The 27500-nt window shown below is 36.0% G+C and overlaps 2 protein-coding genes across 14 annotated transcripts in view; one reads left to right on the plus strand and one right to left on the minus strand.

Moving 5' to 3' along the window:
* LOC136840030 (uncharacterized) overlaps positions 1-27500 on the minus strand; it is a 318614-nt gene that overhangs the window by 172900 nt on the left and 118214 nt on the right. Inside the window, exon 1 of one of the 5 annotated variants that reach the window (XR_010853503.1) lies at positions 8999-9177. The exons of 3 other annotated variants lie outside the window; for them this stretch is intronic. Coding sequence is in view for 1 of the 2 variants with exons in the window: in XM_067106335.1 (XP_066962436.1) it covers positions 17911-17935 (25 nt within the window). In the remaining variant the exon portion in view is untranslated. Of the gene's footprint in view, positions 1-8998; positions 9178-17910; positions 17936-27500 lie in introns of those variants that run through there. One more of the 5 variants, XM_067106335.1, reaches the window with a different exon arrangement.
* LOC136840024 (uncharacterized) overlaps positions 1-27500 on the plus strand; it is a 168353-nt gene that overhangs the window by 117860 nt on the left and 22993 nt on the right. For all 9 annotated transcript variants that reach the window (XM_067106317.1, XM_067106324.1, XM_067106321.1 and 6 more), the window contains 4 exons: positions 12985-13040; positions 14505-14670; positions 26070-26229; positions 26761-26798. In XM_067106317.1, coding sequence (XP_066962418.1) covers positions 12985-13040; positions 14505-14670; positions 26070-26229; positions 26761-26798 — 420 coding nt within the window. The remainder of the gene's footprint in view (positions 1-12984; positions 13041-14504; positions 14671-26069; positions 26230-26760; positions 26799-27500) is intronic.

Below are 27500 nucleotides of genomic sequence, written 5' to 3' on the forward strand. Positions count from 1 at the left end.
TAAACTGTCATATCAAACGAAAAACAGCTTCCTTGCAGAGGTAACAAAAAGAAAACTCGTATTCTTCTTATGATAATCTCGTGAACAACAGAAAATTGCGTCATGACTGAGATTCAGAAAATGGCAGATCACCTCACAACTTCACAGGGACAGTCACTTCGCTTTCACGATGAATGTCCCCATTTAAACGCGCAGAGAGAGAGAGAGAGAGAGAGAGAGAGAGAGAGAGAGAGAGAGAGAGAGAGCAACTTCCCGCTGCATGGCGCCAGGACAGTTCCATGCGACGAAAAAGTTAAAAATGAAATAGGTATTTCACGGGCGCCATAAATGTAAGTATTGTCGCGATGCTAATGGCTTGCTGCCAGAGAGTGAGCGTATGTATGTAAGTACGTGTGTGTGGGAAGAGTCATAATTTGCATTTTTCTCTGCTATTTCTCTTTTGGACTGGCGCTGCAAACGACAGGGCTTTTATTTCGGTATTTCATTTGTGATTTGCGTTCTCAACATTTACGTTATTTCGGAACTGTTTGCTCCAGATTCGTGTTACATACGTGAATGCTTTTCTGCCTAATACCACTATCATTTTTTATGTCTATTTATGTCCCTATACGCTGACTGTAATACATTATACTTTCATTTTCGTGTGTCTATTTCTTTCATTATATCTTTCCCCAAGTATTTATATTAGCCTTGCATAACTTTTAAAGATATCTTCTAATACAAACAGTATCTCTATGACTAAATTTTGACACTGAATATGAATCCAAACTTTTTCTTGTTGACTTTAGCGCTGCCTTTGACTGTCACCCACAAGACCCTTTTATTATTATTATTATTATTATTATTATTATTATTATTATTATTATTATTATTATTGCTGCTGCTTTATATCACTATTCTCCTTATGTTTGCTTTCTGTTTATCAGCAAATAATAATAATAATAATAATAATAATAATAATAATAATAATAATAATAATAATAATAATAATAGCAAATTTCTTCCTCTCTCAATACTCTCACGTAGTTTTCCTCCTTTCACGATCTTTTCCTGTTCTTGTTTGCGCTTTCAATTGTTCCCTCTCCCACTCATGATTTCCTCTTTCTTCACGCTGTTGTTTCACATTATTTATTCTTTTTCTGCGTCTTGCCCTTTCGTTTTACAGATTGTTTAATCTTGCTGTTTACTTTCGTAATAGCAACTTCATGGTTTATATAAAAAAGAACGGGCAAGTGGTGTGAGGATAAGAGTTAGACAAAGCAATAATAATAATAAAAATAATAATAATAATAATAATAATAATAATAATAATAATAATAATAATTAATTATGAAATGGTTACTTTTTAAGATCATTTCCATTTTTATACTTAGTTTATTTAATATTCACGATTCATTATGAATCATAAAACAAACAGTATGGAAAACAACAACAGACAACAACAACAATAATAATAATAATAATAATAATAATAATAATAATAATAATAATAATAATAATAATAATAATAATAATAATAATAATAATAATAAATTAATTGGTACTTTTTATTTTACAATAATATCCGTCTTTATACTTAATATATTTTATATTTGTGATTCATTAAAATCAATAATAATAATAATAATAATAATAATAATAATAATAATAATAATAATAATAATAATAATAATAATAACAATAAGAGCTGACAGGGGAAACTATAGCATTGCTCCTTCAGCCACCAATGAAATTCCGCGACTCCCAGAAGCGGAAGCGTCCGAAAATTAAAAGATAAATTCCCTCCTTCCTCCGAAGGTGTGGTCTTCTCTCTGTTGCATTATGCAACACTGATTCTCATTTAACCAATGTGGGGAATAATGTGGGTTTACAAGTCGGCCGCTCGTGCAATGCAACGAGAGCGCCTTTATTTTGTTAATGAAATGAAATTGTTTAGGTGCCATTTCAATTAATAATGATTGAAAGTATAATGCGTTTACCAGTCGTGGTTTCTTGTTAGCTACATTGTAGCTGGAGGCAAAATGATGATTGGATTGTGTGTCACTCCAGCTAAAACAATGAAATGTTTCTCATTTCAAATAATAATGATTAAAACTTGTGACTCCAGTTTTAGTAGCTATAATCAATCAGTCAATTTAATGATTAAAAGTATAATGCGTTCACCAGTCGGGTATGGTTTTAGGTGCAAACTGTAGTTGGAGGCAAAATGATGATTGGGCTAGGTGTTCCTTGAGCTATTTCGAATGACCTGATCTTCACTGCATGATTCTGACCAAGATTTTTTAGATTTCGTTACTCTATGTATTGAAAACGGACACACGGATCTCAAGATCTGAATGAGTACGAAGATTATTGACAAAACAACCTGTGAAAGAACACGATCAGAATCACGATTATTATACTTCCTGTCGTTTCAGAGGTTTTGATCTATTTCTCCCAATTTCTCTGGAAAATTCAAAGCCAAACATTTCTTGGGTGGACTTATAAACGCCTGAAAAATTCTTAAGTAGTGAATTTCCTTTTCAGTGAGACACTCCTACTTCAGGGAATTGTATTGCAATCATCAAATCCAGCCAGATCATATTTGGCAGATAAGAAGGAAAATTCTGGCGAAGAAAACTGGTAATAAACGACCCATGAAACACCATACCAACGCCTTATACCAATTATATATTTCGAAGCATTATTTCCACAAAGTAGAAACTCATTTTTATTTGTTTATCAGTCACGTTTCCCGAGTGAGTTTGAGGAATCTCATTTCCAAAATGAAAGAGGATTATAAACGAATCAGTGGGCATCATAATTCTAATCAGATTGTGCAATTCCGCATTAGTGAACATTCAAATGAAATTTCCTTTATCATTAGTTTTGGTTAAGCCAAATTTACGAACAGGAAATACTGCCTGCATGTGATACCTTCACAAATATTTCAAATGTGATATTATCTAGCTGTATAGCAAATAGGTAAGATATGACTTAATTACTTCAATTTCCCTCAAAGTCAGTAGGTTATGCTTTAATATTTATCGACTTACGTGGTTTATTTATGCCCATTGTAACTTGTTACAGGCCCTAATCGTATCTGGCTTACACGAATACATACACAATTACATATTTTTTTCAACTCTCCTAGAGATATACCACTGTTCCGTTCCAGGAAAAATAATTTTTTATGGGAAAGTTTATGGAAAAGATACGTTAATTAGCCCCTATCCCATAACGCCTAATGATTTTAATGACATTATATTCCTGTCCGTGGGAAGACTTAGGATTAAATTCCTGGTGGTGTCCTGCACACACACAAACACACACACACACACACACACACTCTTACACAACCACACATACACACGCACACACACACATTATATGTGTGTCTGTATTACTCTGACTCTTAGCTATGAGATTAGGAGGTACGGAACCGCAACCTCCCCTTCTCTCTCTCTCTCTCTCTCTCTCTCTCTCTCTCTCTCTCTCTCTCTCTCTCTCTCTCTCTCTCTCTCTCTCTCCCTTGCCCCCTTCAAAAAGGACTTCCACTCCCCATTCACGCTCGAGTGACAGTTGTGGAGAAGGCACGGTTTTATTTCAACGATTTCTCCTTAGCTTATACACGAGAGCTTTTAAAATTTTTTCTTTAAAATCCCTGAAGACATGATTTTGGAAACGACCATTATGGCTAACAGCCCTTGAAAGCCCGATAAAAATTCCGCTGAGAGAGAGAGAGAGAGAGAGAGAGAGAGAGAGAGAGAGAGAGATGATGTGTCAAGATATGGTCCCATGAGAAGCCGGCAGGATGGGAAATATTTTGGGGTACGAATGCCGCCGTAGACACGTGATAAGCAACCATTCTGGTGCTACTGGATTTTCAGATATATTTAAAAAACATTTTTATTCTGGCGATTTCACGTTTCTGTAACTCTCTCTCGTCCCTGTGGTGCCGTCAGGCTTTGGAATTTTCCTACAGTTTTCATTTTTCTTGTCCCCATTGGGCCTGGGTTAGATAATGCCATTTGGCTGTCCGTGCCATCGGCCTCCAGGTCTATACCACATAAAGAATGTCAAGAGGGCAAAACAGTCATTTCAAGACATCTGCGGTCTGGATAATTATAAGAAATGCAGGTAATTGTGAGATATGTAAATAACATAACGATTATAGAAAACGTCAGCTGTCGAAAATTTATAGGTGAATAAACATCAAATCTCGTGAAATTAACATTAAAAAAAAAATTCGCTCATCACAATTATACATTAATACAAAATTCATTCCTCATACAAGAAAGCCTGAGCCGAAAGGGTTATACAAACTCCCTAGATCAAATTATAAACCTCCAACTTTCTCGATGGGAAGTAAAAAAAAAAAAAAAAAAAAAAAGGAAAAATGACCCAGAAAAAAATTACCATCCTCATTATGTCTAAGCGAGTTCCATCCCTCGGCGAACAAGACAAACATTCATTATCCGTAGTTCTCCAGATTTTAAGTTTTCGAATTTTTTTTCAAAGTTTCCGAGTTGACGGTCTGTCCTGGATCAACAATAGATGTTTTATATTGGGCTGTCTACGGATAACTTCGTTACAGATTATCTGGGAAATACGTGCGTCTGTGCGCACACACGCGCGCGTACGCACGCAAACACACATACATACACACAATTAGAGTTAGATATGTAGACGTATATTCGAGTATATTTTTCTATTTCTGTATTACATACATATGTACACACAAGTTGATTTAGAAGTGTAGAGGTGTATCCTAGTATAGCTTTATTCATTTTTATTGACAATAGCTGGACAAGATCTGAAGTTAGGATTAAGGGCATTATTTTTGTAAACAAAGGAGTCTGTCAATATCCTTAGTAAAGTTAAGATATAGTACCTAAATGATAAAGAAATCGTTCTTCAATGTTAGATTTAATAACATAAGTAGGAGGAGAGGCAGACTGGAGAACTTCACTGATTAAGAGGAGGAGAAGAGCTGGCGAGAGAGAGAGAGAGAGAGAGAGAGAGAGAGAGAGAGAGAGAGAGAGCGGAACCTTGAGAATGGGGAAGTGAGCAGATATTGCGCTGTCAACAACAATGCAAAGTGGTTCGATAACGCAGAAAAAAAAAAAGTTTACAGAATCAACTGAGTCGGACGAACCTCAGTGGAACATCTACCTCAGAATGTATTCCTAGAGTTTTTTTTTATGGGTTCATCTTCAGGAGGTAGATTTTCCAGAATTTTTTTTTTTTTGTTTCTATCAGGTATGACGAATCTCTGAAATTTTGATTCCATATATCACTTACATTGCACAGAAAAATATTCCCGTTACAGAGACACAGGGTTTCTGAAGACTTGAGGGTTTCTTAGTAGACTTCTTAATATAGTGAAAGGAATATCACCTCAAAAAATCTAAACTTTATATAGCGTAGACCAAAATAAAACATAAAACATAGCCACCATTAACTGCAGCAATGTTAATAATTATATCCTGATAATACTGAAATACCAAAGACTGCAATAACGAAGGAATAGAACGCAAATAAAAATGAAGTACTAATTTAAAAAAAAAAAATAATCGTACACAACAGGACAAAATAAAAGACAAAAAATCTAAAAATGAAATTAAATAAATATAGTTTTAGAAAATGAGTAATTTCCAAATGTGAGACACAAAGGTAGAAGTAGATACAAAGAGGTAGATATTTTTGTCCAACTGGTATTCACTGTGCACGCGCGAGAGGCTCTTATTGCCCAAAGTCACGTTCTAAGTACTCTTTAAACTATGGAGAGACTGGCAACGTTTTCTTTCTGTCACAAATGTAAAATGTATTACTAATATCTGAATGGAGAGAGAGAGAGAGAGAGAGAGAGAGAGAGAGAGAGAGATTTTTACTAATAAGACGCCGCTACAGAAAGTAAAGAAAAATAGATGAAAATCGCTAATATATGTTAACCTGACAAACACATACTGAGATAGATATATAGATAGATAGACAGACAGGTACTTAGAGAAATAGATATACAGATACTTAGAGAATAAGACAGACAAACAGACAGACAAATAGACATACGTAAATAGACAGTATTGTACGACATGCGGAGGTAACTGGCACGACAGGAATCACGGTTAAAGCTGTTGGACCCGGGGTCTCCCAAAAACAGGAATTCAATATGAGACCGAAATGAAACGGGAATGTGACGGGGGGGTGGTGGGAGAGAAAGCTCGGATGGCGGTGTTGTTTGGGTGTGGGGGAGGGAAGGTGAGGGGAGGGGAGATGGGAGGGGAATGGAGGGGAGAACTTCTGGAGTGAAGTAAAATAGGAAGGGGCAAAGATGAAAGATAATGAGTTGTGGGAAACGAAAGAAGATGGAAAAGGTGCTAAATGGGTGAAGTTTCTCACATCAATATCTCAAAAAAATAATAAAATAAAAAAAGTAAATAAATGAAACCACAAAGAATAAAAAAATATACAAAAAAGTTATAAGAAAGAATGAATGCTTATTAAACTTCAGCTAGGCTGTTTGTTTACTAACAGTGATGTTATCGCTCAACATACTTTTATTTCCAAAATCTGCTCAACACTTGTGTCCGTTGATAAAGAATTCTGCCTGACAAACCTCATGCTTAAATAGCACTTCCTTAACATCATTGCTCTACAAAATAAAAGAAAAAAAATTGTGGCTCGATGCTTTGAGATGAAATAAAATAGCTTCTAGTAAGCTTGAGAGAGAGAGAGAGAGAGAGAGAGAGAGAGAGAGAGAGAGAGAGGAGAGAGAGAGAGAAAAAGAGGAAAAGGAAGAAATATAACACCTAAAATCATTATGAAGAGGCAGAAAGAGAGAGAGAGATATTTCAAACCTAAAAATTCAGAAATATGAGAAAGAAACCCTAATCAGATGTGTAGAGAGAGAGAGAGAGAGAGAGAGAGAGAGAGAGATTTCCTTAACACCTAAAAAATTAAGAAATGCAGAAATATGAAGCACAAACCTAATCATTATGTATGAGAGAGAGAGAGAGAGAGAGAGAGAGAGAGAGAGAGAGAGAGAGAAATCTCCTTAGAAAACACCTAAAAAGAGATTAAGAAAGCAGACCTGTGAAGCATAAGCCTAATCATTATGGACACAAGAGAGAGAGAGAGAGAGAGAGAGAGAGAGGTCCCCACTGGAACGGCCTTGGAACCTGGAAACGACGGATGTCGTCGACCACGTCCAGGGAACGAAGTGAACCCATACAGATCAAACTACGTTGCTTCATCAATGGAGGCCCCTTTCCTTTGACGCCAGAGAGAGAGAGAGAGAGAGAGAGAGAGAGAGAATTTTTCTCAGAAAAAGACACCTAGAAAGAGACTAATAAAGGTAGATATGTGGATTACTAATATAATTATTATTGATAAATAAAGAGAGAGAGAGAGAGAGAGAGAGAGAGAGAGAGAGAGAGAGAGAGAGAGAGAGAGAGTTTCTCCAAAAAGACACCTAAAACAGATTAACAAAGGTAGATATGTGAAGGAACGCAATTATTACGGATAAAGATAAAGAAAGAGAGAGAGAGAGAGAGAGAGATACACCACCAAACTTCATGAAATCGGACATTGCACTGTCTCTCTCTCTCTCTCTCTCTCTCTCTCTCTCTCTCTCTCTCTCTCTCTCTCTCTGTGAGAAGAAAAGGGATTTCATGTTCTCATTAACGTCCGCGAATTTCTTCCGAGGAAGAAGACAAAAGAATAAAATAAATATCCTGCGCATGCGCGACTCTGTCTCTCTCTCTTTATGAGGACGTCATGAAATGAGGAGAAAAGACTCTTCTTGATGTGTCTGGATGAAGTGAGACGAATGAGGAAAGCTATTCCGTGTTCTTATTATGGCCTAAGATTTGTCTTATCTTGGGCATTTCAAAAAAAAAAAAAAAAAAAGAGAAAATGAAGGAAATATTCTTTGCTCGTTTAGAAGACAATAATAAAACTGAAAGGAATATTATCTGCTTGCTAAAAAAATAATGATAAAAATAAAGGAAACATTCTTTGCTTGCTTTAAAAAGCAAAAAAGAAAATTGAAGGAAACATTCTTTGCTTGCTTGAACGACAACAAGAAAAGTAAATGAAATATTTTTTGCTTGATTAAAAATCAATAAGAAAAATAAAGGAAATATTTTTTGCTTGATTAAAGAATAACAAGAAAAATAAAGTAAATAGTCATTGCTTGCTTAGACAAGAGTTGTCTTCGAAGAAGAAAATATAATAAAAAGAATTCCACGATCTCATTAGCAAACAGAACGGCAGACAAAAAAATGTTAAAAATAGCATTCTTTGTTTGCGTAAATTGGCATTACCATAATGACCCTCCAGGGTCCTTCACGTAATGAAGGTCTGGTTCAGGAAGTCCTACGTCGGGAGGAAGTGTCAGTGAAGGATACCACTCACGCATTCACGCAAGGAGTTCCTTCCTTCCCCTCATACGCATTTTGACAATTTCGTGTTTCCTCTTCCGTACAGATAAAAAAAATTTTTTTTTCTTGGTAGTATTATTACTGATGCCTTTACTTAATTCAAGAATAACTGTAATACTAATTTATTTCTTTCTAATTTACTGTGTTTTTTTCGTATGTAAATATTAGTTTGTAAATATTATTGTCAGCTTACTTTTGTCTAATAATTTCCTTTTTGTGCTTTCTTTTTTTCGCTTAAGCGCATTCAAGTCTACAGAAGCTATGTTTGTTCATTCTGAATAATAATAATAATAATAATAATAATAATAATAATAATAATAATAATAATAATAATAATAATAATAATAATAATCTTAGTGGCAAGAGTCTTAAAATGGAGAGACAAATCCAGTCATGTAACTGTACAAAAGTATTTAAAAATAAAACTATTATTTCCAAATCAATTTGTGCAGTTACATGACTGTGGATTTGTCTCACCAATAATAATAATAATAATAATAATAATAATAATAATAATAATAATAATAATAATAATAATAATAATAATAAATTTTCAAGAGACATTTATTATTCACTGCTTCGTGGTGTCCTACGTGTATTAAATCGGAGAAACGGAATTATTCACGTCTGGCTCAGTCTAATAGCTTGTGGACACGTGTCACGTCAAGATACTTAACCCTAATTACACCTGTCAGTAATTACCAACATCTCAACAGCCACGCCTCGGTACAGCGTCGCTGGAGGTGAGAGAGGAACAAACCATGTTGGAGAAAGTTCTTGTTGTAAAAATATGTCTCCTGGAAAATATTATTATTATTATTATTATTATTATTATTATTATTATTATTACTGATAAAAATCCACGATTATATAGTAAATATGTTACTACTGTTTATTTTACGTGGTAATGTATTTTACTGTATAATTGTGGATTTTTATTACTCAGATTGTTTTCCAGGAGACTGTGAATTTCTTAGCATTATTATTATTGTAGTTGGAGAAACAAATTCACAGTTATGTATGGGTACGTATATTTAAAAATAAATCCCTACAGAGAGGTTTCGGGAACCAGTTCGATTCTCGAAAGCTCTCTGTAGAGATTTATTTTTAAATACATTTGTACCCACACATATGTGTGGGTTTTTTCTCCATTTAAGACTCATGCTACTATGAGTATTTTTTAATGATTATTATTATTATTATTATTATTATTATTATTATTATTATTATTATTATTATTATTATTATTATTATTATTATTATTATTCAGAATGAACAAACACACAGATTCTATAGACTTGAAAGGTATTTTTTCAGGTGTCTCAAACCATGTACAAAATATAAAAATAAGAAATTTTTGGATAGATTTGCATAGCGAAGTGTGATTCTCTTTGCGGTAACAGCTCTGTAAACGAGCAAGGCTAGATTCTGCTAAACCGTTTTTGGAATGTGGAAAGAAATAAGAATATACTGGATGTTGAAACGCGTCTACACCACCCAGGAATTGATTAAGGTGACTTGGATAACCAGATCTTTCCTAGGTAGTGACCCCCAAGGCTTTTAACACGTTATGTATCCAACTTTGCGGCGTGTTTAGTACAAGCCCGTTGGGGATTACCGTAAAAACATAAACAAAAGACTGTAAATATCATGAAGATAATGACCCCCAAGATATAGTATAATTCTATTTGTTCCACAATTTCGAAAAATTTATTGTACTTCACGAAAATACGTCGAATCTCGCTGACTGTTTTTCTTCTTCTTCTTCTTCTTCTTCTTCTTCTTCTTCTTCTTCTTCTTCTTCTTCTTCTTCTTCTGCAGTTGATTCCAATTTCTGCGCTGTGAGATCGAGACGAACGGCACGAGGACGCACTCCTTTTTTCCTCTTTTTTTTTTTTTTTTGATCCATTTGATTCTTCCGCATCGTCGGGTCTTCCAAAGAAGGGCGTCCTTCAGGGAGAGAAGGTATGATGACATATTGCTCCTTTGATCCCGCGGTTCTGTCCAACGTCCGGCAAATTGACCTTCGGGATCTCCCGGGATACCTCGGGATACCTCGGGATTCCTCGAGGATTTCCTAGGCAAGATGACATTTTGCCCTCTTCGCTAGGTCGCTTGGGGAATGTATATATTTCCATGTAGTTTTTGTGTTTTTTTTTTATCGTCTCTGGAAATCTTCAGGACCAAGGCGAATGACTCAAGGGAATGTGGATGAACTCAAACTCCCAGTCCCTTCAACCTTTATAACGGAATGGAATGTAAAATTTAGGCAAGGGCCAAGCTATGGGATCTACGAAGTCATTCAGCGCTGAGAGGAAAATCGAGAGTAAAAAGGTTTGAAAGGTGTAACAGGAGGAAAACCTCGCAGTTGCACTGTGCAACGACTGTTAGGGGAGGGAGGAAAATAAGGTGGAAGAAAGAGAATATGAACGGAGGTCCAGTACAAGGAATGAAAGGGGTTGCAGCTAGGGGCCGAAGGGACGCTGCAATGAACCTTAAGCAATGCCTACAGTGCACTGCGTGAGGTGGACTGACAGCGCTATCCCCCTAAGGGCTTCAACCTTTAGAACCTTCTTTCAAACTGCAATAGGATATTTGGATCCACAACCGTACATGCCCATTGTATTCTTAAACACTATCGACATTAGCAGACTTTGTATCCATTCAGGAGTTGTAAAATATCAATAAATCCTACTTCATAAATACGAAAATTGTTGTTTTCTACTAAAAAATTCTACATTTATCAAAATTACTAATACTGCAAATTGAAACACTCATTAATAAATATGTTTTAATTCATCTACCTCTTTCTAATTGTATATCCATTTGTAGGTTACCAACACATACTTATGCGCGCATGTATATAAGCGCAGGTAACCATAATTATAGCAGAAAAGAGCACTGACGCACAGTCATTTGTTTAACTGACCGGTGGCCATAATGATCACCATTATTCTTAGGCTGTTGGGGGGCGAAGCCATCCGTTAGTTGAGTCAAGGTTTCATTTATTTATTTTGTTTTTGTTTTGTGTTATAATGCTCTTTTTCATCTTTGTCTTGTTTCTTAGCAAAACGCAGCGTAAAGTATTCGTGGAAGGGAGGGAGGGGGAAGTTACATTAATAATTATTCCTAGTATATTTTCCTTTCTGTATTTCAATCCATGTTTCTTCATTTGTTTATAAGCTTAGATATTTCATCAAGCATTTGAATACAGATCTGCGTTAAATAAAGAACACACATTTTACCATTTTGATAAAGAAAATTTAAATTTCCCCAAAGGAAATTTTTTTTATAAACACTTCATAATCTTCAAAAAATATATACAGTACCAACCAAGAGAGGCAATAAAAATCTTGAAAAATTAAAAGTGACGTAAATATTACTGTGAAAAAATTGACAAATTTCGTAGATAGCTTACCGCAACCTACGTTCGTTTCACCAACACTTGTCATATACGAAATAGATACTTGAAAGACTACGCATGTGATAAAACTAGTCTATATGGCCTCTAACTTTATTCTATGCCATCAACGAAATGAATAAAAAAAAATCAGATCTGGAACCGTGTCAGTATTTTTAAGGGCTCATATACTTTTTAGGATTCAATATAATTTTTAAGGTCTCATATGACTTTTAAGGTCCCATATAATTTTTAGGGGAATATGTCCCTTTTTGGGGTTTGGGTTAATGCCTACAGGGTCCTTGGTGGCGCACTGTAATTAGTATTAAAGATACTTTGCCGTTTCCCACGCCTCGGAGCCACCTTTTGCTCTCCGTTCGTTCTCTTGAGTCTGTATTTCCTGAGCTGTTCAACTTACCTAACTCTATCTCGTTCAAATGTTCACCCCCTTTAACGAAAAAAGCTTTCAACCCAGTCGACGTCATTTCAGAAATAACATGAAGCCTTTGCAAACTACTTCAGAGCAAAGAAAATTTCTGAGAGGCAAAAATTAAAGAGGGGAAACTAAAAACGCAAAAATAGAATTACAGTAAATACAAACGAAGCCCTCAAAGTAATATGACCCCATACTGAATAGCCAACAACTTTCTCGACTTACACAAACACCGTATACTGCCTCTGTTTGCTCTCGGTGTTTACCTGATGCCAAATTCAGTACAAAAATACAGTGAGCAAATATTCAGTTTCTGAATCAAGCTGTATCGCCAGATTATTTTGAGAGAAATGCATACGTGAATGCAAGTCAATCTCTCTCTTTCTCTCTCTATCTTTCTCTATATATATATATATATATATATATATATATATATATATATATATATATTCACACATATATATATATATGTGTGTATATATATATATACATATATATATATATATATATATATATATATCTATATATATATATATATATATATATATATATATATATATATATATATATAAGAGAGAGAGAGAGAGAGAGAGAGAGAGAGAGAGAGAACTAAAAAGACCCACAATAACATCCAGGTAACACTTAAACTATACAACGTCATTATAAATTCCAAATGGTCGTGTTTATTCAAAAATCATTAAGTAATTTTTTTTTCCTTTCCTTTCCAGTGACTTTCGACCATTTTCAAGTACTGCGAGCGATCGGCAAGGGGAGTTTCGGAAAGGTAAGCTTGTCCAGTTAATTCTTTTGAATTTATATCTCAACTTCGTTATCATTGGTGAGTTTATTAACTCAAGAGTCAAACGCTTTGATTTATGCTTTATATACTTAAGGGATGTGGAATTTACTATTTCTTTTGTGTTCCAAAGAGGCAGGTCTGTCATCACTTGAGGGTGGAGCCCACTAATAAACTTTCTTGAGGGATAGGGATTTACTTTAGAAAAGTTTTCCCCGTCTCGGTCTACGCATTAAACAGTTATTCTTAAAGAAAAATTTTTAAACATCATACAAAGCTATTTTACCCAGTGTTTGAAGGCATAATTTCTCCTGTACTACATTTAGTAAAAACTAAAACGTCAAAATACGACTAACAAAAACCACATGAAAGGTCCCTTTTATTCGTCTATGTAATCTGGCGTCAGAGTAACTACGGTCACTGACGTCACAGCAATCTTATAGACATAGCAACCTTCCCCCACAAGAAACTGACAGATTGCACAGCACTGACAAGCCAGGCGCCATATTACCACCCCGGGGAGGCAAAACTTCGGGTCTACTGTGAGGAAAGCGAATTTTGCCGAAGAGGCCAATAATTGGCAATCAGTGCCCGAACCTGTATGGGTTTACTTTTAAAAACAGAACACCCCGATGTGTTTTTTTGCTTCGTCCTCCCTTCCGGGAAATGAAATTGGAAAGTTAGGTTTTCAATTAAAAAGAGGCGCCTGCCGCCTGTGACTGCTTGCCTGCCTTTCGCCTTTCGTGTGTGCGGCCATTGGTCTGCTCTGTGGCCTTGACGGTCAATAATTTATTTTACGTTTTATTGAAAGACTAGTTTTTTTTTCGGCTTTCTCGTTTTAGAAGTCCTTGGGCCTGACCTTGTGAGAGTCTACAGGTAATGATAATGTTAAGAGAAATGACACTAGAGATGCGAATCAGCAATAGTAATAATAGTAATGATAGTGTTGACACAAATCCACAAAGATGTAAGTGTAAGGTATATATTAAAAAAATTTCGTTGTACGCGTGCATTATTGTCGTTTTTTTTCAGCATGCTAGTGACTCGTGTCATTATGAGATCTTAATAATAATAATAATAATAATAATAATAATAATGTTTAAAAGTTCCACATGCGAAAGCTCCTGTTATTATAATTTCAAATATACAGTCCTATATAACCATAACAAAAAAGCATCCATAGCGTCCTGATTACAACAACAACAACAACAACAACAACAACAATAATAATAATAATAATAATAATAATAATAACTCGGAGACATTACTGTAATTCAGGGACTTCCCACAATGAAAAATCATTTACTGCATTGTCGGCAGTTGAAATTATGACGTTACATGCTCGCATTCAAATCCTATGAGCAACGAACGATTAATCCTTTTAAATGTAATCAAAACACCTGTCCATCCATCTGTTTACCTGTCTATCTATCTGTCTGTGTCTCGCAACAGGTGTGCATCGTGCAGAAGCGGGACAGCAAGCAGATGTTCGCCATGAAGTACATGAACAAGACGCAGTGCGAAGCCAGAGAGGCTCTGAACAACGTCTTCAGGGAAATCGAGATTCTGGCGTCCCTCAGACACCCTTTCCTCGTCAATCTCTGGTTCAGCTTCCAAGGTTCGTGGTTGTGCTGTTTTTAGGGGACTTATTTCTCGTTTTTTTAGTTTTCTGGAAAAGGAAACTATTGTGCCGGCTTTGTCTGTACGTCCGCAATTTTCTCTGTCCGCACTTTTTTCTGTCCGCACTTTTTCTGTCCGCACTTTTTCTGTTCGCACTTTTTTTCTGTCCGCACTTTTTTCTGTTCGCACTTTTTCTGTTCGCACTTGTTCTGTTCCGCAGTTTTTCTGTCCACACTTTTCTGTTCACACTTTTTCTGTCCGCACTTTTTCTGACCCAATTTTCTGTCCCTACTTTTTCTGCCCACACTTATTCTGTCCGCACTTTTTCTGCCCACACCCTTTTCTGTCCGCACTTTTTCTGTCCGCACTTTTTTCTGTCCCTTTTCTGTCCGCCCTCAGATCTTAAAAACTACTGAGGCCAGAGGGCTGCAAACTGTTATGTTGATCATCCACCCTCCAATCATCAAACATATCAAATTGCAGTCCTCTAACCTCAGTGGCTTTGATATTATTTAAGGTTAAAGTTTGCCATAATCGTGCGTCTGGCAACGATAAAGGATAGGCCACCACCGGGCCATGGTTAAAGTTTCATGGGCTGCGGCTCATACAGCATTAAACCGAGACCACCGACATATAGACCTATTTTCCGTGGCCTTGAATATACGCTGTAGCGGCTCTACAGAAAACTCGATTGCGCCAAAGAAACTTCGGCGAATTTTTTACTTGTTTTTTTTTTATTACCTTCAGGTCCGAGGTAATGATAATAACTGGAATGGTTGCAGAAACAGCGACGATTGCAACAAAAGCAACAGCAGTGATGACATTGATGATATTCTTGTTATCATTAATAATCATGATAATGATAATTATAATAAAAAATATAGTGATTATTTTTATTCTTTTATTAATATCATTGTTGCTATTATTATGAGTTTTCAGTGGCAACTAATAATAATAATAATAATAATAATAATAATAATAATAATAATAATAATAATAATAATAAATTACTCATAGCAACATGAGTCCTGAAATGGGGAAACAAATTCACAGTTATTTATTTATCTTTAAATATACGTACGCATTAATGACCGTGGATTTGTTTCTCCAATAATAATAATAATAATAATAATAATAATAATAATAATAATAATAATAAATTTGTTATCATTAGTAATAATAATGTTAGTTTGTATTCTTTTTAATACTATTATTGTTGTTATATGAGTCTTCTGTGGTAAGGGATGTATCGAGAAGTAAATTTAATATTACTTGCATTTACGTACTACTAATTTAATATAATTCAGTCATAATTCCATTAGAAAAAACTAGATTTATTATCATGTTTTTTTTTAGCGATATCGTCGACTACTGGCTTTGATTCAATTCACAACCGTCACACACAAAGAGAGAGAGAGAGAGAGAGAGAGAGAGAGAGAGAGAGAGAGAGAGCGTATGTTTGGAGTGATATCCTGCCTTGTGTCATTATTGACGGATGCACATATTTAACTTTTTTATTTACCTTCATTTTGCCTTTCACATATGAACAGTTGTATTCAGACTTCTCCTAAAAAAATATCATTCCTATAAGAACACCTCGTGAATGTGTACAAAGAATTCCATCGAACTCCGTTCGTTCGTTCTTGAGATATCGGGCTCACACACACACGTGTATATACTCACACTCAGAATACTCTAGTAATCGGATTCCAAATGGTATTTGTATCAGAATCCGAATGGCAAAAACCAGCCAAGCGAAGCAGAATATTAATGTTTCTATATATCACCTTATTAGTAAGATGCTTTGTATATTGTAAAAACTAATGAAACCTGAAACAACAGATACGCTTCAATAAATGCGTATTTTCCAAGTTGAAAATCGCCGATTTTGATAAGAGTCAATGCTTTTTTGAAAGGCCTGTGGCTGTGCAACAAATTAATTGTTTACCTCAGAGCTTCGTTTTATTGATTTAGTTCAGCCAGTTTGGATCAAAGAAATATATAATATACTCATATAAAAAAAACTATCGTAATATGTTTAGCGGCGCTAGCTAAAGCTGAGATACATCGCAATAATCCATAATTCTTGTAAACTATTTGGCGCAAATAAAATTATGTTTCTGAAATTTTTGTATTAACTGATAAAGCATGCTCATAAAAGCTTCTAGAATGGTTAGTTAGCTTTCTACGCAACACAGTTCTAAACGGAATGCTACGTTTAACATTACGTAATAAAAAAAAACTTTATAACAGTAAGTAAGAATAAATTCATTATTGCAAACATCAGATAATATACTTGAGAATAACGGAAGCCATTACTGAGACATACACTAATCCTACAAAAAATTCTGTATTTTTTTTACGCTTTTTCTATATTTCTATATTTCTACTAGCGCAAACGTCAGCTAGTATGCTTCAGGAAGACAGAAGCTATACTGAGACAAACACCGATCTTATAGAAAATTTCTATATTTATTCTACGCCTTTTCTGTATTTCTATATTTCTATTAATTCCTTCACCTCGAGAGTCTCTCCCCCCTCCCCACCCCACCCCCTTTACCTGAAACGCAACAGCAAACAGAGAACTGCAATTTCGCGGGAGTTCCCAGAAGGAGGAATTAAAACTTTCCTACGGAAGGGGAGGGGGAGGAGGAGGAGAAGGGGAGAGAACTTTCATGTGGAGGAATATAACAACTGGCCCCAGGACTTCGGTCCATAGCTATGAAAGGGAAATGAATGTTTCGACATTGGTGGTCTTCTGGTATTAGTTAGAGAGAGAAAGAAATGTCCCTCTCGTGTTTGAAAAATGAGAGAGAGAGAGAGAGAGAGAGAGAGAGAGAGAGAGAGAGAGAGAGAGAGATGCTCTCTGGTGTTCGAAAAGGAGAGAGAGAGAGAGAGAGAGAGAGAGAGAGAGAGAGAGAGAGAGAGAATGGCTCTCTGGTGTTCCAAAAAGGAGAGAGAGAGAGAGAGAGAGAATGGTCTTCTGGTGTTAGCGGGAGAGAAAGAGAGATGGTCCTCTGGCGAGAGAGAGAGAGAGAGAGAGAGAGAGAGAGAGAGAGAGAGAGAGAGAGACTATAATAAATAACGCTAATAACACTCTCATTCATTAAACATCCAGAAATAAGAGCATGTTCTTTATTTCTAAAATGTCGACATTGCAAAACTAGCATGATATTTTAATACTGTAAATATACGTCCTTATCAACAATAGCGCGAAAAAGCACGATAATTACATTACCTTTCCTGCAGCATAATGAGACATCCTGAAATGAAGATTAAAATGTAAATGTTATTTCTAAACATCATTGTATTACGTTATTTATTGTTGTCCAGGTGACAGACTTGCTTCTTTAAAATGTGCGATGAAAATTGAAGCCACGGATATTAAATATCCCCTGTTTTCATTACGATTTCATTTTGATTTTATCGATCTTGCTATAAACAAACTTCTCAATTTTATTGGAACTGTTTTCAGCCACGCTGTTAAATTACCATTACAGAAGTCGGCGAACTGTTTTCAATTGAATTTTACTGAACTGTTGACAGTCCCGGAACAAAGTGATTTTCTAAACGCTGACGAACTGTTATCAGTGGCGGTCCCAAATGTCCTCTTTAGGGACTCCAAGGAAAATCTTTCAGTAATTGCGATGATGCTGCTGTTGGTGATTAAGTTGGCCTTATGCCAGCACGACCTAGTTTGGGATTGCAATAAATGACCTTTTAAACTTAAATTAATTTTTTTCCATCAAGGACCTAAGTAGTCTTTTTAAGTTAATTGAATCGTTGTCAAATTTCGTTGCTAAAGGATTTTAAATCGTTTTATTAACATGTCTATCCCAGTCATGCAATAAGCTTGTCACAGCTTCATTCGTCATTAATTCCACTAAAAATCTATCGTAACTTTCCTATTTCATGTTTGCAAATAGAGACAATTCATTTCGTCATGACTGAAAGACCTTACATTTCATCAGGGCTGAAAAGCAAGGATTCAAAAACCAGCCAGCGTAGCGAATTTTGCACAGAACATTTTTTTGTTCTGCGTCTCTTTCATGCCTAATACGTCACGCGCAGACTTAAAAGCGCTGTGTTCGCTGTAATCTAAATCACATTAGTATCAAAGCAAGTCGACAAAAGGACTAATGCAAGCACTCTGCTGCAGGCAGCTCGTGAGTGCTGTTACGAACCTATGGAGCCATTGTTTTCTAAAAACAATCGTTGCGTCGGGAAACAAAGACACGTGTATTATGTTGTGATCGGAACTAAATTTTTGCATGGGATCATGTAGGCGTTCAATAATATAACTTATATATGTATGTATATATATATATATATATATATATATATATATATATATATATATATATATATATATATATATATATATATAAAATATATAAATTTAAGTTTAAGAAAGCTCATATAAATGACAGATGGGGATTATAGGAGCTTTCTTTGTAAACTTTGCTTTTATTTCTTCAGTCTGCTAAGTAAAGGACGTAGTGTCGAAAGGCCTCGCAGGACTCCAGTGTTTCAGTTTCCTTCGTGGATTTTATCTTTATTTATATATTCATCACGTTCCATATTTTCGTGATTCACTTATACACACATATATATATAATATATATACATATATATATATATATATATATATATATATATATATATATATCTTTTGTATATATCTTTTGAAATTATTAAACCTCTCTCTCTCTCTCTCTCTCTCTCTCTCTCTCTCTCTCTCTCTCTATATATATATATATATATATATATATATATATAGATAGATAGATAGATAAGATAGGTAGATAGATAGATAGATAGATAAAGATAAAGACAGAGAGAGAGAGAGATGTAATCATTTCATACAAAAGAGATAGACAAAAAAAAAAAATAAACTAAGAATTGTATATAATGCAAAAGCATCAGCTATGCATATTTATTTACCGCTAACCAATTTCACCATTATTCGAGACGGAGGCAATTAAGGTCTATTGATCCAGGTACAATTTACTTCGTTCACCCTGTTCAACTTGACCAAACTCGCTGCGCCAGTTGAACCCAGCTATAAAGAGGGTTGCAGTTTTTCAGAAGCTGTCTTTGTTGAGCTGATGAACAGAGGAGCAAAGTTGTTTCAGATAACTGTGTGTTATCTTCTCCTAGTTTAGACTGACGTTTATTTAATATATAAAATGAGGGAGTAAAAATCAAGGCTTTTTGTACAGGTAATAATAAAAGAAATTATGATAAATCAATTACAAACAGGTGCATAATTACTCATGCATGCCAGATTTTCTCTGACAATGGAAAAATAAAGCATGACAGATAAGTGCTAGTTGCAACAAAAGATGATAAATTTGCTCGCAACTTATGCCTGTTCGTTGACAAATATTTTCTCTGCAACCTTGACCCATCTACAAAAGCAACAATTTAAAAGCCGTGCAAAGAGGATTAAAGTTTTCTGAATGCAGAAAATGCAATTAACCAAGATACAAATAAACCTCAAATAAGCAACACTGACAAGCCTCAGAATTTCTGAATTTCACACGAAATATAAAAAGAGTATGCATCTCGGTAAAGGAAACTCTTGCATTCATTTTTTTCCTGTTGCAAATAGGATGTCAAGAACTGAGGTCGATACACGCGTCTTGCATTACCATATAGATCTGTAATTTTCGGACGTGTCAGGTGGTCCTATTTGCTGTTTGGAGGCATGCTCGTTCATTGAAGCAACTTTTTTTAATAAAATCTCTCTCTCTCTCTCTCTCTCTCTCTCTCTCTCTCTCTCTCTCTCTCTCTCTCTCTCTCTCTCTCTCTCTCCTCTCGATACGTATCATGCTCTTTGGAAGAAGATTATTCACAACCTTAATCCAAAGCTGCCTTTGAGGTTAAGACTGTTTTTCTATTTCCTAATCTATCTGTCTATCTATCTATCATCTATGTATGTATGTAGGTATACACATACACACATATACATATATATATATATATACATATATATATGTATACATGTGTGTGTGTAATATATGAATGAATATATATATATTCATATATTATACACACACATATATACAGTATATATACATTATATATATATACATTATACATATATATACAGTATGTATGTATGTATGTATGTATATGTATGTATATATGTATTTATTCAAACTAATAAAAGTAACCCATCTAAGGCTCATTATACAGAAGGAAATTCTGCGCAAAAGTAACTATATCTTTACAGAATGCTCTGATAAAGACTACAGGAATTCAAGCAATATTGCTTCATAATTGCTTCCTGAAAGTTAACGAAGGAAGATATAACGATGAACAATGCAAAGAAATTTCTACACAATTTAATGGTGAGTTTTCAAGTGAGTTTTCAACAACCTTGGTCATATATCCCAGAGCTGCCATTTTTCTCTGGAACATTCCTGATTGAGCACAAACTTCAGCCAAGTTCATTGCAAGTTATGATTGTCAGAGAAACCGGATGAAGTCAGCCATATTTTCTCCGATTATCAAAACGGTGCTTCCATGATCATCTGAGAATTTGTGATTCCAGGTTCTTGTGAAGATCTGGAACGCACCCGGTGGTTGATAGCATGCTCACTACCATCCTTGTTATTATCTCTCGTGATGTATTCATTTGTAATGAAGCCAAAAGTTCCAGTTTTTTCGTATAATTTAAAACAGTTTCGACACACCTCGTTCCCTCTTCGATGTGGATAATATTCATACTAATGAATAGACGAGTTATTTCGAAGCTAACTGCGAATCATGTTCGAATCCTCGAACTTGCTGTTTTAAAAGATTCATTGCAGTTCATTGCTGAACTTGGATAATACAGTATTCATAAATCTCGTCGCTACGCTTGAGGACACTTCTATTTTTCATCCACCATCGCCATAGAACTTAAATCAATCAAACAGTTAATTCACTATCACCTTCCCCCTGGAACGAGTAAGAACCAGCGTGGCATTGGCATTAATAACTAAAGTCTCCTGATATACAATTCCTTATAGGGTCTCTTGCCTTTCCTTGCGTACAAGTTCTATTCTTGGATTGGTATTTGTGGACAGACATTAAGAAGAAGCTGTAGTCTTCTTGTGCCATTATGTTTTGGAGATAAACTATCTCTTTGTGTTTCCCCTTGCAACTGAAACTTAGGTCCTGCACTTTCTTTCAAGCAAAGAATTTAACGTTACAGTTCCTTTGTCTCATCTAACGAACTTCAGACAGAGATATTTATGCTAATGCAAGAACAAACTTTCTTGCATGGTAGCCTGTGCTTGAAAACAAGTCGATTCAAATGAAAACAAACACAATAGGTTGATGCATGAACAAACTCACGCGGATAACAGCCTGTGTTTGAAAACCACGTCGATGCAAATTGCAAATGATGTATCCTCTCTCTCTCCCTCTCTCTCTCTCTCTCTCTCTCTCTCTCTCTCTCTCTCTCTCTCTCTCTCTCTCTCTCTCTCTCTTTTACTGACTGAATCTCCCTTCTCAGACTTCAGTTCTTCCCCTTTTCCTTTCATCGCTTTAATCCAACCGCTTATTTTTACTTTTATCCGTCTCCCTTCTTTTGCTTTCCATCTCCGATCCTTCTTTCCTGTCTGTTCAATTTTCCCGGTTATTGGTTTCCTGCTTCTCCTTCCGCCCCGAGTGGTCTTTGCTCGCTCCATTTTCCTCTCTTTCTTTCTTTCTCAGTCTCTCTGTCTGTCTATCTTTCTCTCTTCCTTTTTACGTTTATCTTTCTTTCTTTCCTACTCTCTCTCTCTTTGTCCTTTCTCTCTCTCATCGTCTCCCTTTCTCTTCTCCTTCTCTCCCTCTCTTTCTTTCTCACCTCTCTCTTTGCTCCATCTCCATTTTCTCTTTCTTTCTTCCTTTCTTTCCTCTCTCTCTCTGTCTCTCTCTCTCTCTCTCTCTGTCTTTCTTTCTCTCTTTTCTTCTTTCTCTCTTTTCTATTCTTTCTTTCTCACCCTCTCTCTCTCTCTCCATCTCTCTCTCTCTCTTTCTTTCATTCTCTATCTCTTCCTCTCTCTCTCTCTCGCTTTCTTTCTCACCCTCTCTCTCTTTCTCCATCTCTCTCTCTCGCTCTCTCTTTCTTTCATTTCCCCATCTCTCTCTCTCTCTCTCTCTCTCTCTTCTCTCCTTTCTCTTTCTTTCATTCCCCCACGCTCTCTCTCTCTTTGTCCTTTCTCTCTCTCTCCCTCTCTCTCTCTCTCTCTCTCTCTCTTTCTTTCTTCTCTTCTCTTCTCTCATCCTCTCTCTCTCTCTCTCTCTCTCTCTCTGTGTCGGCCAGAAGCCAGCCACAGTCCACTAAAACATGCAAGAAAACCTTCCAAAATGCAGAAGGCAGCAGCTGGAATATTTGAGGCTCGTGGGTGCCAGGGACACCACCGGCAGGGCATGGCACTCCTTGTTTAAGATTGGATGTGCCCATCGCTGACCTCTGGCCACCATTGGCGTGATACATGATTCACTCGCGGACTGAACGGGATGTGTCCTTCTTTCCCTAATGGATGTGGTGGGCGATACTTTAGGAGTTTCAGAAATTTGATACTGGTTCGGATATTTTCAGTTCTCTCTCTCTCTCTCTCTCTCTCTCTCTCTCTCTCTCTCTCTCTCTTTCTCTCTCTCTCTCTCTTTATATTATAGTTTTAATTAGCTTGGTTTTTTTGTCTGTTTGGGTCAAATCTTCTAACTCAATTTTCAACCTGTTCCCTTCGTCCGATGGACTTGAAATTTTGCATGGTTACTCAATCCCGGTGACAATACAACCTTGCATGATCAGTAGGTCAGCAGTGACCTCTAGTGACCTCTCCCTGTCTCTCAAATTTTCTTATGATATTTTTGGAATAATTCCTTTCTTCTGATGTTTTATGAAATACTTATTTTTATTTAGATAATTTACGTTTCTGTACGGTTACAAACACATATATTACCTGACAAAAAGGGTCAAATTCACCACAACGAAACTAATTACATTCTCCTGTAATTACAATGTTATCAGAACTTTGTAAATACACTGATAATTGACTTTCAGTATCATAAGTGAGGTCTAGATTATAAGCGATTTCATAAATTGTTTTGAGAAATATTGCTAATTTCATAGGTCACAATGAAATACTTTTTACCGACAATTAACATGACAAAGCGCAAATTTTATGCTCTACGCAATTTAAAAAAAAAATGCAGATAAGCTAAGTTTGGGAGTCGTCCGCCTATAATTACGGTTAATGTCAGTTGGAAGGCAACTTTTCGTTTAATAACCGCAAAGTTAAATGAGAGAGAGAGAGAGAGAGAGAGAGAGAGAGAGAGAGAGAGAGAGAGAGAGAGAGAGAGAGAGAGAGAGAGATTTATCAAAGAGTGAGCGAGTAAAAAAATGCGTTAAAGAGAGAGAGAGAGATTCATCAAAGAGTTCAAGAGTAAACAAATGAGAGAGAGAGAGTGAGAGGGAGAGAGAGAGAGGGGGATTCATCAAAGAGTTCAAGAGTAATCAAAATGCTTTAAAGAGAGAGAGAGAGAGAGAGAGAGAGAGAGAGAGAGAGAGAGAGAGAGAGAGAGAGAGAGAGTAAACAAATGCTTTATAGGGACATCCATTATAGAGTGAAAGAGTAAACAAACGCGTTACAAAAGAGAGAGAGAGAGAGAGAGAGAGAGAAACGATCCCCGATCTCCTTAACCCAACTTTTGTTGGCTTGTTACCAGATAAAGGCCAGTAGCACTTTATTCAACCCTCTCGCGGTTCAGGGCTGCTGACGTGAGCCTCAGTTTTCATTCTCTACTTCTTCTGCCTCTCCTTTCTTTCGCTTTTCTCTCTCTCTCTGTTCTTTCAGCATGGACCACACAACATCCCTTTCTCTGTTTCCCTTCTTTCTGTTCTTGTTTCACTTATTCCTTTCCTCTTTCGCATGTTTATGTGGGTATGTACGCGCATTTGCGTGTTTATTCTTTTCTTTTGTCATAAGATTATTTAGTCTTTATTATCGCCTTAATTATTTTCTTTCCGCTTCCTCTGTCTCTGTCTGCCTGTCTGTCTGTCTGTCTGTCTGTCTCTCTCTCTCTCTGTAGGTCTCTCTCTCTCTCTCTCTCTGTCTCTCTCTCTCTGTAGGCCTGTCTGTTTGTCTGAAAGTCTGTCTGTCTGTCTGTCTCTCTCTCTGTCTCTAGGTTCTCTCTCTCTCTCTCTCTCTCTCTCTCTCTCTCTCTCTTGGAAGCTTGCCTTGTCGTTCTCTTGAAAGATCCCAAGAAATATTTGTTTCCAGATGAAATCAAAGATATGAATGAAGCTATAAAATTTTCAGTCTATTCCAGAATTATCTCCCTGGATATTATAGTTGTATTTCCTATCTTAACATAGAGAAATTCCAAATACAATCAGAGAGAGAGAGAGAGAGAGAGAGAGAGAGAGAGAGAGAGAGAGAGAGAGAGAGAGAGAGTTCTTACTTGTACGAGATTGTAGGACTACTCTGTCAAATTGATATTTTACGTCAGCAGAATTTACAGTTGTTCAGGTATTATAGAGGAAGGGAAGTTGTACCCATTCACAGCTACACACTACAGATGTAATACCACGTAGGAAAATATCGATAGACACATCAAACCTCTAATGAAAAACAAGGACAAACAACCCTGGGAGATTTAAATCAAACCGCCTTGAACGAGCCATCCTGTGAACCCTTTCACAATATTTCATTGAAAATCGTCCATACGTTCTTGAGCTATTATGTCAGCACAAAATTACACACAAAGGGGTGAAACACCAACTTCACCCAACTACGCTGACGAGGATGAAAATCAAATCGTATATGAGATTGAGGTTGTCGACAAATCATTCGTCCCAAAGGTCTACAACATTTGAATAAATTAATTTATATAAACAAGAATATCCACTGTCCATATATTCTGTTTAAAAGCCCACAGGATATAACATTACCTGATATAACATTACCTCATTCCAGCTCCCTTGAAAGAGGTGAAATTCAGGACATTTAGACCCTAAACATAAAAAATGATGTTTCTCCTAGCACTTGTAGCGTTTATATAAACTGCTAGTTCTTTATTGGAATGGTGGGTAGAGCTCTCGGCTAGCACGCTGTTGGCCCAGCGTTCGAGTCTCCGACCGGCCAATGAAGAATTAGAGGAATTTATTTCTGGTGACAGACATTCATTTCTCGTCGTAATGTGGTTCGGATTCCACAATAAGCTGTAGGTCACGTTGCTAGGTAACCAATTGCTTCTTAGCCACGTAAAATAAGTCTAATCCTTCGGGCCAGCCCTAGGAGAGCTGTTAATCAGCTCAGTGGTCTGGTTAAACTAAGATATACCTAATTTATATAAAATGCTTAAGATTCCCAAGAATCAGAAGGAGAATCTAATGCCACCTTCCACCCGCAGATGAAGAGGACATGTTCATGGTGGTCGATCTCCTGCTGGGGGGAGACCTCAGGTACCACATTCAACAGGGAGTCCAGTTCACCGACGAAGCCGTGCGACTTTACATACTGGAAGTGGCCTCAGCACTGCACTACCTCCACGCCAGGAACATCATTCACAGGTGAGGAGGACGTTTCTTCTTGGTACAGGGACGAGACAGACAGACAGACAGACCACGGAGAGGAATATGTATACATATACATATATATATAATATACATATATATATATATATATATATATATATATATATATATATATATATATATATATATAACTTGTACAGCATACATATGCATATACTGTAAACTGTATACATATATATACATGTAAATATATACATATATATAAAACTTGTACTGTATACATATGTATATACTGTAAACTGTATACATATATATATAGACACGTGTGTGTGTTGTCTATACAATATATATACATTCACATCAATACATGCACAAGTAGACAGAAATACTAATATAGTCATAAAAACAACAGAGGCATGAAAAAAATAAATTAAGGTTATAGTTTGAGACAAAAATGCCAACTATAAAAATATGGATGCCTGGTTTTACAAGATCAAATGGCTAAAATTCAACACTTCAGATGTGTCTTGAGACAATTATTTTTACCGTTTTTATTATGTTTTCCAGGGACATAAAACCGGACAATCTGCTTCTGGACGAAGAAGGTAGGTAGGAGTTTTGCCCAGATCCTTCAGGGATGAAGGACACAGTATTTGGGTAGAGGATGTTACGGTACTTTGAAGTCGTTACGTTTTTTGTAATTTCAAAGACTATTAAATGGCACTGATAAGATAAGAGAGAGAGAGAGAGAGAGAGAGAGAGAGAGAGAGGAATTTCTCAGGAGACGCTCCAGTTGAGATTAAGAAAAAAAAAAACAGATATGTAAAAATCTACAATAGAGCTAGAGAGAGAGAGAGAGAGAGAGAGAGAGAGAGAGAGAGAGAGAGAGAGAGAAGAATTATAACATACATACTGATAAACAGCCATAGAGAATTGAGATAAAGGAACTTTGTATTTTGAATGAAAATGTATAACTAATGAGCCCAGGTATCGGCTTATGATGTCGATTATTGTCGATAGGAAAAAATTCTCTGACCTTTCCCCAGACAGACATGGGATCAAATAATCATTAGCCGGAATGGAACCTTATACTTTATGGAGGTCGGTCTGAATCGGAATTGTAACAACACACACACACACACACACATATATATAATATATATGTATAAACATGTATGTATGTATATATATGTGTGTGTGTGCGTGTATGTGTGTGTGTAGCATGCATGAACAAACAAAGTACAATTACAAAATACACTTTACTTGTATGCAATGAGCACTGCGACTCCGATAACACAAGACAGTAA

The sequence above is a fragment of the Macrobrachium rosenbergii genome, chromosome 7 (assembly GCF_040412425.1).
Source record: "Macrobrachium rosenbergii isolate ZJJX-2024 chromosome 7, ASM4041242v1, whole genome shotgun sequence".
Classification (NCBI taxonomy): Eukaryota; Metazoa; Arthropoda; class Malacostraca; order Decapoda; family Palaemonidae; genus Macrobrachium; species Macrobrachium rosenbergii.